Raw genomic sequence first — 13,591 nt, 5'->3', positions numbered from 1 at the left:
CAACTATTATGAAAATAAGCATAGCCTTGTATAGTATTAGGACATTGGGACTTCTTTGGACTTGAAAGCAACCCTTGAGACTGCACGAAATTAGTTTTGCTTTTGTATCAGGTTATCATTATTGATTTAGGCTATAGCACATTGGGATCCTTCAATTCAAGGCAACAACGTAACTAACTTGTAAGTCAGTATGACTTTGCAGAAAGTGACAGATGTGGGCGTGTAGTTGGGAGTTTAGAAAGGGACAACCCCCCATTCCATTTTCAAACGTGTTCATTTCACTGGTCACTGTCAGAGCCACTGCACCACTTGCATCACAAAAGTAAGTACCTAGCTTTAGACCACAATTGCAAAATATAGTTCCGTTATAATAAATAAAGCGTTGTGCAATAGATGGCTAGGACTTTAGGATTTATACTGCGCACAGTCAGATGTTTGTCCTATAGTCGGTCGTGCACGCGGGCGAGCTTTTGCCTTTGAATTAGGTTAACTTTAACTAGCCTACCTTGCCATTAAATTAATTTTGCAACTAAAACTGATCCTCGACGGTATACGAAAAATAAGACCAATGGCTAGCTAGTTGGAAGTTATGCTAATTTCTTGGCTAAACCTGGGTTATGTAGCTAGTTAGCTAACTGAACAACAGATTGTCCTCCTACCCAGTTATGCATTGTGATTTTTTTTTTTAATTTTCAGAATTAATTCAAGTTTCATATTCGAGGATATCTATGCTTGAGTTGGTTGAAGTGCTGTCAGACTGACTGGGTGAATTTGAGCTTCCTGGCTAGCTAAACTAGGGGTGTATTCATTAGTATGATTCCGTTGCAAACGTAACGTTTTGCAACGAAAATGAGTTGATATTGGCCAAACTCTGGTATATCCCTCCCCGTTTAGTGACATTTACTCTGGTTGCTTCCGTTTGTTTCCTAGAGTAAACGTTTTGCAACGGAATCTGACGAATGAATACACCCCTGACATAACTCGGATGCTTGATATGCAAAAATGCCACATACACCAGATTGACCACACTGCAAGATGTGTTTGCTAACAAAAACAATCGTTTATTCAAATGGCCGCATGGGATTTTCACATGCAAATGGCATTTACAACTTGGCCTATACTCAAGCAATAAGGCATCTCGGGGGTTTGTGGTATATGGCCAATATACCAGGGCTAATGGCTGTTCTTACGCGCGGCTCAACGCAGAGTGCCTGGATACAGCCCTTAGCCGTGATAAATTGGCAATATACCACAAACCCCTGAGATGCCTTATTGCTATTATAAACTGGTTACCAACGGAATTAGAGCAGTAAACATGCATGTTTGGTTATACCCGTGGTATGATATTAAAAATGAAAAATAAATGCTTTTTTAAATTACTGTTCTGAGCATCTGAGATTTACTATGCAATCTGACACACGTCAAATCAGTTTCCTTGATCTTGTGTGAAGATAATGTTCTATACACTGATGTAGATCCTTCAAACACCCCCAAACAGGGAAACGGATCCCAATCATAGGTGTTATCACGTGCTCTACTGAGGAAGTTATTTATCTTATAACTTGTCCTTGTGATAAAAATTATGCGGGTAAAACAAAGCGCAAATTCAAAGTACGAACCTCAGAGCATCGTAGCACCATTAGGTGTAAAAACTTGACTTACCCAGTTGCGGCCCAATTTTTGGAAGCAAACCACTCTGTCATCCCTACGTTATATTGGCATCAAACATGTCACCCTCCCTAGGAGGATCATTTATTGTTAAAATGAGAGGCTGCCTGGATCTTTAATTTTAAAGACCCTTGCTCCGTTCGGTGTCAATTGAGACTTTGATCTGAAGCTATTCTTGTGATTATTGTGATTTTGCTATTGTAAATGTTTGTAGGCTTATGTAGCCAAATTGTATCTTTGATCATATGCTATCCATTTGGTTTTTCTGTAACAATTGTAATTGTTATTTTATATATGATAATTAACCAATGATATCAGGCTGCACCCGGCCATGGTTACAGACACATGTGTGTCTTTTGACACTATTTAAACTAGTCACCCCGCAGTGTTTGTCATTATTCCCTGATGAAGACAGCTTGTCTTTCAAAACGTTGCACGTTAGGTTATTACATTTTTGCATCTGAGCTCCTAGAGTGTGCGGCTCTCCTTTACATTTTTAAGTGTTCTACTCCGCTAGCCAGCACCTCGCCTAAATAGGTGTCCAGTTCTTTCGCCTGTATACCATCTAATATACCATGGCTGTTAGTCAATCAGCATTCGGGGCTCGAGCCTCCCAAGTTTATATTATAAATCCCAGGTATGACAACATTTGTATTTTTTTTGCTCTAGTTCCGTCTTGCCTAAGAACAGCCCTTAGCCGTGGTATATTGGCCATATTGGGCTCCCGAGTGGTGCAGCGGCCTAAGGCACTGCATCTCAGTGAAAGAGGCATCACTACAGTTCCTGGTTCGAATCCAGCCTGTATCGCATCCGGTCGTGATTGGGTGTCCCATAGGGCAGTGGTCAATTGGCCCAGCGTTGTCCGGGTTTGGCCGGGGTAGACAGTCATTGTAAATAAGAATTTGTTCTTAACTGACTTGCCTAGTTAAATAAAGGTAAAATAAAAAATATATAAACCTAAATTCCACACCCCCTCGGGCCTTATATATACTATATTTGTAGTATTTCATACTAAAGTCTCTTTTTTGCTTTTAAAAAGTTTAACAGTACTCTCATTAGTATTTTCTTCCAAAGGCAGCTATTTCATTTAGTTGCAATAGCAATGGGGCACAAAACAGATCAGTTTGTCTGAATCCATGGTATAAAAGTCAGAATAATTTTTGTCTGAAATATTTTCATCAAAGTGTATTTTCTTGTAATGAATTGACACATGTTTTGTATCTCCTCTCTCCAGTGGGTCCCTACACAATCACCTACTTTGGAGTCCGAGGTATGTGGAGCCAGTTAATCCTATTCAACATCACATGACAGAGCCTGGTTATTGTTTTGAAGTAATAATAGTCTACCATTGGAGAGTGCATGGTTGTTCATGCATTTCCTGTTATAATACGCTTTTTATATTGATATAGCTAACTATAACCAAAATTATTCCTGCAATTGTACTGTCTCTTTAAAAAATGGTGTAAGACAAAAGCCTTGCATCTATTACTGCTCACATTCATGAAATGTGAACTTATTTAGTGTCATTAATTACCCAGTAGCCTGCTGCAGCAGCTTGACTCAATACTCAATATTGTGTTTCTATTGGTTTAATAACATAAACTGGAGGTGAAGTCATTCCAGGTCATCTTAACACCATGTGTGATCTTTCACACAGATTTTATGACCTGGATTTCACCCACAATGGCTGTTCACTTTGCAGCCTCACCCATCCCTTTTGATTGTTATCACAGAAAATACTTGGACTACTAGGTTGGCTCAGCTGGCCCCCATGGTCACCGTTCATAGTTCATACACTTAACAGTCTGTGTTCCTTCTGTGTCTGCTGCTTACATTATTCATGGTGCTTTAGCACTGAGAAGGGCTGGCTTTCAGTCAGGAGGAGCATGTGACCCAGGTTAATGTGGGGTGAACAATCATGTCACGGGACTAGGGTTGCACATTTTGGGGAATATTCAGAGGTGGGAATTAACAGGAATCTATGGGAATTAACAGAAATATATGCAAATTAATATTAATACCATTTACATTTTTTGAATTTGATATATTTACCATATCATATGGAGACATAAATATAAACATTTTACCTTATCATAAGTAGACATAATTGCAAATTATTAAATCCTTCCAATAGAAATAAAATGAAAACTATCGAGTTTAAAATTGAACTTCAATTAAATGAGTTGACTCTTCACATGGGATCATTTCACTGAGCAACAAAAAGGAATATGGAATGATCCCCAATGATACTTTGCATCACCCAAAAAACATTTTCAACATGCATCTATAAAATGATAGTCTAGAAACTAAAGATTTGGTTGTCTTCCTCTCTGGCTTTCATGTCTTCTCCCTGGACCTCCTCAATGTCCACCTCTTGAACATCTGACTGAGGCCTCATCTTCACTGTCACTTTCCAACTTTGTTGAGGATGGCTCGTTATCAGGCTCAAAAAGCCTCATATTTGCCCGGAAGGCCACCAATGTTTCAACCGTTGTATTTGTCAGCCTGTTGGGTGCTTTGGTGTGTGTGTTCCCAAACAAGGACCAGTTGCGCACTGAGGTTGCTGATGTTGGTTGGAGTCCACAAAGTCCCTTCCACCAGGTGGCTAATGAGATATGTTGGCACGACTGCCATATTGCTTCTCCATCCCAAAGCCCTTGCTTGGTTGTGTACTTCGCTAGACTGCCATGACCCTTGCCCTCATCCATGCCAAGGTGGCGAGACACGGTAGTGATGACACTATAGGCCTTGTTGATCTCTGCACCAGACAGGATGCTCTTGCCAACATACTTGGGGTCTTACCTGTACGCTGCGGCGTATAGTATGGGCTTCAGGCAGAAGTCTTCATGCTTTTTGATGTATTTCAGAACAGTGAATAGCTTTCAGGCTGCTTACCACTCTCTCCTAAAATACATAATCCAGGAAGATCCTCTTGATGGGCCTGTCCATATTGACAGACTGTGATATGGCCATTTCTAGGAGAGACTCCTCCCCTCCAGGAGACTATCAGACATGATGACAACACCACCCCAACGGGTGTTGCTGGGCAGCTTCAGTGTGGTGCTCTTGTTCTTCTCATTTTGCTTGGTGAGGTAGATTGCTATAACTTGATGACCCTTCACATACCTAACCATTTCCTTGGTTCTCTTGTAGAATGTATCCATTGTTTTCAGTGTCATGATGTCCTTGAGGAGCAGATTCAATGCATGAACAGCACAGCCAATTGGTGTGATGTGAGGGTAGGACCCCTCCACTTTAGACCAAGCAGCCTTCATGTGCACAGCATTCTGTCACCAGTGCAAATACCTTCTGTGATCCAAGGTCATTCATGACTGCCTCCAGCTCATCTGCAATGTAGAGACCGGTGTGTCTGTTGTCCCTTGTGCCTGTGCTCTTGTAGAATACTGGTTGAGGGGTGGAGACTATGTAGTTAATTATTCCTTGCCCACGAACGTTTGACCACCCATCAGAGATGATTTCAATACAGTCTGCTTTCTCTATGATTGCTTGACCTTCACTTGAACTCTGTTGAACTCTGCATCCAGCAAATGAGTAGATAAAGCATGTCTAGTTGGAGGGGTGTATGCTGGGCGAAGAACATTTAGCTATCTCTTCCAATACACATTGCCTGTGAGCATCAGAGGTGAATCAGTTGCATAAACTTCTTGAGCAAGACATTCATCAACATTTATCTGACTATGTTCCTCCATTGAGTCCAAAAAAACCTTCTGATTCCAGGAGGACCATGAGCTGTTGATATCGATAAGATGTCTGATTCATCATTTTCACCTTGAATAGAAGTAGAGGAACTTTTGTCCGAGGTTGCTTGTTATGAGCGCTGAGGGAACTTTATGCACTTGGCCAAATGATTCTGCATCTTTGTTGGAATTCTTCACATATGATTTGGCACAATATTTGCAAATGTACACCGCTTTTCCTTCTACATTAGCTGCAGTAACATGTCTCCTCCACACATCAGATAGGGCCCGTGGCATTTTCCTGTAAAGAAATGAAAAAATGAGTTTTAAAAAACAACAAATACAATTCCATGTACAGATAAATAGTTAATGCAGTTAGATTAAACAACTCCTTTGTAAGATACATGTTTTAAAACTAAACATGTATGGAAACAGTTTAATTAACACTTAGTTAGCAGGCTCAAGCAAGCTAAAACCCACATGGTAGCAAAAACTAACTAACAGAAATTGTTAACAAGTTAGAAATGATGTAAACACACTTTGCCATAGGCTGCTATTTACAAGTTAACAAAAAATCATGCATGTCATAAAATATATTCACTCCACCCCGTATTGTAATCAAAACTCACCAGAAAGCATGTAGTCCTTTGCTCAGACAGCATAGTAGTGTGGGCTCAATGGCATCTCATTAGTGTGCAAGATCTTGAGAATCAGCTGTACATGTGATGGAAGAATGCACTGTGCATGCAGAGGATTGCAATTCCATTGAATTAGGGCTAGTTTAACCAAAATATGCCACAAGACCTAGAATTGCCTTGTGTGTATCCTACAATAAAAGGTTCACTGTTATAAACTAACTTTTTTTATGAATTTAAGCAAAATTCCCGGGCTTAACTCCCCATTAAAAATTGTATTACATTTATAGGTAAGTTTCCGACCCTTTGTAACCAACCCTACATGGGACTAAAGGTTCATTGACTTGAACCCAATTTTTTTTTTTTGTACTTGAATAATCAAGAAGGTCATATAAATAATCACAGAGATAAAATAGCCTTTTTATTTCTGGATATAAGCTGCCTTTTTATGGACCTACTACTGTACATCAACAAGAAAGCAAACTTTGCACCCCTTCATATTTTACTTCGGCTTACAGTCTTACCTGTTTATTTTTATCTAGTCTGGAATGCATATAATTATAACGCGTTAGATCTGTGCCAAAGCGTCTAATGATGCCAGAGTGTCTTGTGATTGAGAGCTGCTTTGTTTTTGTTGACCTGTTCTGTCTCATGTACCACAGGGCGCTGTGGCGCTTTGAGGATCATGATGGCCGACCAGGGCCAGGAGTGGAAGGAGATCCTGATGGACTTTGCTGACTGGACGAAAGGAGATCTGAAAGCCTCTTGTGTGAGTGGGGAATGGATCATTATTTTGTTACCATCTTTCATTTGTCAACCTGTTCAGTTGAGCCAGGGATGATGGTCTGTTAATAACAGCTGGGATGTGCTTTTAAAGGACAATTGGTTTGTTTATAATGTTTGTTTCAACAATCTCTGCCTGTACATTCCATTATTCATGGGATTTCACCTCATTAACTCAGTTGCTATCAATGTAGAGTTTATTCAGCTACAATATATATGTAAACCCCATGTCCCAATTAGTTGTTACAATCTATAATATTATTTTTCTGGTTTTAGGTATTTGGTCAGTTGCCCAAGTTTGAAGATGGAGGATTGGTCCTGTACCAATCCAATGCCATTCTGAGGCACTTGGGCCGCAATCATGGTAATTGATCTCAATTGTAATGTCATATACACAGAGATAACAAAACATTAAGAACACCTGCTCTTTCCATGGTATAGGCTGACCAGGTGAAAGCTATGTTTGATATTTACATTGTTTTCCTCACTCCATTTATCCTTTATAATCTCTCAAATGTTAGACTGAAATGTTATTTCTACTTTCACCTAACTCGAACACACACAGATGCCTATGGGAAAGATGGAAAGGAGGCTGCCCGCATTGACATGATGTGTGATGGCGTTGAGGACCTTCGTCTTAAATATGGAAAAATGATTTACCAGGAATACGTAAGTATTCACCAAGGCTGAAATTCTGACTAAGTTCATACAGTTCATACAAAATGTTCCTTTACTAATGCAGTGCAGTAAAAAAAACATTTGGTTCAATGTGTGGCAACTGACAACGTGATCGGGAAAATAAAAAACATTTGGTTCAATGTGTGGCGCCTGACAACGTGATCGGGAAAATCAAAAACATTTGGTTCAATGTGTGGCGCCTGACAACGTGATCGGGGAAAATCAAAAACACTTGATTTCTGAAATATACAATACACCTGCAGTGAAGCCGCTCAACAACTACATCATACCAGTCATCCAACAGACTCCCATTCAGAGCGACACACAGGGTCAATGCCCTGCTCAAGGGCACGTTGACAGCTCTCCCACCAGGCCAAGAAACGTGGACCCGAACCCTCCAAGACCCACAGTTCCCCAATAGCTGTCCCTCAACCATTCGAGACCCTGCCCACAGTCCCACCTCCCCAAGAAGAAAAAGAAAAAATACAATGAATTCCATTCCCCACCCCCAAGAACCCCCCCCCCCCGATTCACCAACAACTAAGAGAATGAACTAAAGAGAAAAAAGGAAATGACAGAAGAAAACAGAAAACAACAATGCAAAGTAAAATAAAAACAAAAACAACTAAACTAAAATCATAACAGCAATGCCAACTGTAATAGTGCCAGACATGCACACAAACATATACATGTATGTGTGTCTTCTAGTATGTATTTTTTTGAATGAGTCTGTATATGCATGTGTACAAACACCTGCACGGCATCAGCCTCAGGCAAACCGACATTAGTTGTAAAAACACTGCCCCTCAGTGTCATTCAAACATACTTTTTATTATGTTATTATTTTGACGATTTAAAAAAAAACGTATCTTTGACCATCATGCTAGCTACCTCACAGCAATTCCACTTGTCTCCAATTCCACATCCCAATCCTCAGCTTCCCTCAGCCCATCCCTTCTATCTCTGCTGTCCACCCACTTCGGGTTTCTACGCGACACATCTTTCAACTGTGCTGTGATGTTTAACGTACAATTTCAATCTAGTCAAATAAAATCCAGAGATTGCAAGTTTAAGATAAATATTTTTAATATATAAGTAATTGACTGACACGGTCTCTCCAGATCTCCTAACAGTACTATTTCTAGGGTCATGTTTAGCTCAATGCTATGCATTTTCAGCCATTCCTGAACCTAAAATCAGAAATGGGCTACCTGAGGGCAATACCAAAATAAATGGTCTATTGATTCTGTATCCTCACAACAAAATCTGCAGCGTCGATGATTTTTATGCCCCAAATATACAACATTTTGTTGGTGGCAAGAATTCTATATAATAATTTTAGTTGAAAAGCACAAAGTCTTGAATCTTAAGTTTGATATATTTACTCATACACCCTGTACCATGGAATTGGTACATCAAAAATCTCTTCCCAACTATTTTACAATACGTATGGCACAGTTGTCAACATCCTGGTCCTCAAATTAAACTTGGATACTTTCCTATTTATGCTATTTTTATTCCTGCGCAAGTGTTGATCCTTTATATTGGACAGAGACCAGTTCCCTACCTCCTCCCACTGCTACCTGCCTCCTCCATTTTTGGGGTAATGCTGTAATCAATTGGTTTTATTCTTGGATTGAGTAGACCTTCCCGTACAATTCTGATAACTCCATGAATGACAACTCTACCATTCCAATTTACAATATAATTTAAGAACAAAATACAATTTTCAAACATCTTTCCCATAAATACAGATATTTTATCAACCAGCACATTTGAGTTCAGCCATAATATTAGTTATTTTCAGGGGGATGAAATTGAAATTGTAGCCAGCTCTGCAATGCTTGTTTGAAAAGGTGAGAGACTCTAAAAATATATATAATTTTCAATTAATCGTAAATGAGACATGGCAATCTGCAAAAAGGCAATTTTTAAACAAAGGATGAGTTTTTCTTAGTAATCTACTTGAGAACCATTTAACTTTTGAATAAGTGAAGCTTTTAGAGGTTTAGTGCTTTTATATTTAATCATCTCAACCCACCCTATTCATAATATGGATGGGCACGTTTTTATTTTGTCTGGTTTAGCATCCCAGATTAAGCTAAATATTTTTGCTCATATGATTTGAAAAATGAATCATCAGGAGTAGGCAGCGCCATAAGTAAGTGAGACAGGGAAGATTTTAATTTACCTGCCATTTGAGAAATTTTTCGGACCCATATGCATTGGCTGCATAATCCAGTAGGGCGTCCACCCATGGTGCTCAGAATGACAGGAATCACATTTAAATTATGGTAATGCATCTTAACAGAACATGCAACTCGTAATGAAGCAGCAATGTCATTTTCAAACATTTGCCAAAATGCAATTTGGGGAAAAACACCATTCTAAACAGTGCACCTGGGAAACGCCATTCTAAACAGTGCACCTGGGAAACGCCATTCTAAACAGTGCACCTGGGAAACGCCATTCTAAACAGTGCACCTGGGAAACGCCATTCTAAACAGTGCACCTGGGAAACGCCATTCTAAACAGTGCACCTGATAGCGGTTCCATATGTGACAGAGATGGGTTGCTAATATGACTATGATTGTGCATTTGGCTGCGTTAGGGTTTAAACTTTTTTTTTTTTATCATTTTTTGGCCCATTCCTCCTGACAGAGCTGGTGTAACTGAGTCAGGTTTGTAGGCCTCCTTGCTCGCACATGCTTTTTCTGTAATGCCCACAAATTTTCTATATTGCGACCAAGGTTTAACTTCCTGACTGATGTCTTGAGATGTTGCTGCAATATATCCACGTAATTTCCATCTATTTCCATCTAAAAGCCATCTATTTTGTGCACCAGTCCCTCCTGTAACAAAGCACCCCCACAACATGGTGCTGCCACCCCTGTGCGTCACGGTTGGGCTGATGTTCTTCGGCTTGCAAGCCTCCCCCTTTTCCCTCCAAATATAACAATGGTCAGTCATTATGGCCAAACAGTTCCATTTTTGTTTCATCAGACCAGAGGATATTTCTCCAAAAAGTACGATCTTTGTCCCCATGTGCAGTTGCAAACCGTAATCTGGCTTTTTTTATGGCGGTTTTGGAGCAGTGGCTTCTTCCTTGCTGAGCGGCCTTTCAGGGTATGTCGATATAGGACTCGTTTTACTATGGATATAGATACTTTTGTACCGGTTTCCTCCAGCATCTTCACAAGGTCCTTCGCTGTTGTTCTGGGATTGATTTGCACTTTTCACACCAAAGTACGTTCATCTCTAGGAGACAGAAGGCGTCTCCTTCCTGAGTGGTATGAAGGCTGTGTGGTCTCATGGTGTTTATACTTGCGTACTATTGTTTGTACATATGAACGAGGCACCTTCAGGCGTTTGGAAATTGCTCCCAAGGATGAACCAGACTTGTGGAGGTCTACAATTTATATTCTGAGGTCTAGGCTGATTTCTTTTGATTTTCCCATAATGTCAAGCAAAGAGGCACTGAGTTTGAAGGTTGGCCTTGAAATACATCCACAGGTACACCTCCAATTCACTCAAATTATGTCAATTAGCCTATCAGAAGCTTCTAAAGCCATGACATCATTTTTATGGAATTTTCCAAGCTGTTTAAAGGCACAGTGAATGTTGTATATGTCTGACCTACTGGAATTGTGATACAGTGAAATAATCTGTCTGGAACCAATTGTTGGAAAAATTACTTGTCATGCACAAAGTAGATGTCCTAACTTACTTGCTATAGTTTGTTGACAAGAAATTTCAAGCTCTACCTGTAGATTTTGCGGTGACGTATTGGCCCCATGAGTGACAGAACACTGAGCCAATCCCGGCACAACTAGAGAACATTACCAACCCATACGCTCCGTATTTTCTGCTGGCCACCCCACCGCAGAAAGCACTGAGCTAGTCTGAAACACATGCATTTTGAAACCGCCTTACTCAAGGAAGCAAAAAAAGAGACCGTGTTTTGTATGCGGTTTTATTCCTCAATTATTGTCATTGTTTTTACCTTGTTTGCAAACTGATATGTGACATGTATTAATGCCAAAATAACATGCAAATAAATAGCTAAACAGATGGGTCTGAAAACAGTCTCTGCCCTACCTGGTCTGAGTGATGGGTTACCACTGAATAAGATCCATGATGACTAACAAATACACACAGGCCAACTTTTTTAATTCCCCCAAAGGTATGCAAATGAATCTATAGACCGATAAGCATTATGTTGAAATGTATTTCCATCGACTGGTATTTCCATCAATTAATAAAAAGCATTATTTTGAAACGTTTTCTTTTTTTTCTCCCGGTCATTTTGGCAGGCAACAGTTGTATTTATTGGCTTTTCATTCGCAAGCTAACGGAAACCCTTGTAGCTTAATGTGTAAACATTTATGAAGTGTCATTATTAAACACTTTATCTTTTTCGTAGGATACTGGTAAAGACCAATACATCAAAGACCTTCCTAACCACCTCGACAAGTTTGAAGCTGTGATGGCCAAAAACAAGACTGGTTTTCTCGTTGGTGACAAGGTAACCAATCCTGCAATGCACAAACAAAAAGAGGGCTATTTAATTATGGAGTAAGTTAATGAATACATTTTGGTAAATGGTTTGGTTCTCTTGTATTCTCAGTACTGTCTGTTACCTATCACAGAACTAGAATGAGTAGAACATGCATCGCCATTCAAGTTATATGCCATCATGAGAGTCTATTTCTCTGTTCCCTATCCTACATAGCCTTCGTTTGCTGACTACAGTCTGTTTGAAGTGCTGCTCAACCACCTGGTGCTCTGCTCCAGTTGCCTGGATACCTCCCCCTCCCTGAAGAGCTTTGTCGAGAAGATGTCAGCCCGTCCCAAAATCAAGGCCTTCCTGGGCTCTGACGCCTACAAGAAACTACCCATTAATGGCAATGGCAAACAGTGATAATCCTGAACAAAGAAGGCTAGATTCCATCCATTTACCTTCGCTGTAACCTGAACGGTTTTGGATAATAGCAATTTTTTACAAGTCCATCTTACACATTAGCCCACAATAAACGTGTTAACTATATGTACAATTGTTAGCTACTGAGTTGATTAGTTGTCGTTTTTCGTATGTAAAAATAATAATAATAAAATGTAAAAAAAATTGAGAGAAGTATCCAGGTCTTTTTGAAAAAAGCACTTTTGAACGTTTAGGTATAACGGCTGATTATACCTAAATCCGCTTCTGATTTGTATTAGTCTATAAATAAATCTCTTTGCCAAAATTTGGCATCTCTCCAATGTCTTATTCGACTAGTATTTTTGAAAGTGTAAGGATAATAATTCAGCCATAGTTGTTCTGAAATGTTTGTTTACCAAGAGGAAGGGGTTCTGTCAGGGGGGAAATTTTCGGCACAACACCGGCTCTGGTATTTGAAATGGCAACCTTTCAGTTACTGGCCCAACTCTCTGAACCACTAGGCTACTGTACATGTTGCCCCGTTCCTGTGCCGGGGGAATTCTCTCCTCTGGGAAAATCCTGTCTTCGGTTACATTCAGTAGATAAGGAGTACTCCTCTCCTTGGTTACATTCAGTAGGAGGAAATTCATGACTATGGGTGATTTTCCACTATCTAGACTGTTCTCCCAGAAGTAGTAAGAAGAATCAACATAAGGTGAATTAATAGACATGTGCAAGCAGAATAAAGGCTGAGCTCAGGAGAATGAACAGAGCTGGGTCAACATGTAAAAGCAGAATGTAAGCAGAAAATGTATGCCTGTGCTGTTATAGGCCTGAGGGAAGTCATTACCTGGTCCTGTGACTAGCATTGAGACATGCAATTGCATTATGTATGTATGCCTGTGCTGTTGTAGGCCTGAGGGAAGTCATTGCCTTGTCCTGTGACTGCCTTTAGGGCATGTAGTTGTATTGTATGTCTGTGCCATTATAGGCTTGGGGATACCCATCGTGTAGTCCTATGAGTATCATTGGACAGACACCTGCATTATGTGTGTGTCTTATTTTTTGTATCATTGCCATGGTTATGCCACCAACAGAATCTGTAAACAAGCAAGAATTGAGACTGAAAGATAATTGTGGCGAGAGGCCAAGGGGTGTTAATCATCTACATAGAGGGGAGTGACCATGTGTGTTATCTGAAAGTGGAA

The 13,591-nt window shown here is 39.9% G+C and overlaps 1 protein-coding gene across 1 annotated transcript; it reads left to right on the top strand.

Moving 5' to 3' along the window:
* The first annotated feature begins 250 nt into the window (after nucleotides 1-250).
* On the top strand, nucleotides 251-12,596 carry LOC115130839 (glutathione S-transferase P). The gene is made up of 7 exons (XM_029662358.2): nucleotides 251-322; nucleotides 2,903-2,938; nucleotides 6,664-6,770; nucleotides 7,061-7,148; nucleotides 7,350-7,453; nucleotides 11,886-11,987; nucleotides 12,195-12,596. Coding segments are annotated over exons 1-7 (627 nt in total). The 5' UTR covers nucleotides 251-321; the 3' UTR covers nucleotides 12,384-12,596.
* Nucleotides 12,597-13,591: the final 995 nt, after the last annotated feature.

Source organism: Oncorhynchus nerka, linkage group LG6, assembly GCF_034236695.1.
Source record: "Oncorhynchus nerka isolate Pitt River linkage group LG6, Oner_Uvic_2.0, whole genome shotgun sequence".
Classification (NCBI taxonomy): Eukaryota; Metazoa; Chordata; class Actinopteri; order Salmoniformes; family Salmonidae; genus Oncorhynchus; species Oncorhynchus nerka.
Note: the sequence above shows the minus strand (reverse complement) of the source record. Positions and strands in the feature narration are given on the sequence as shown.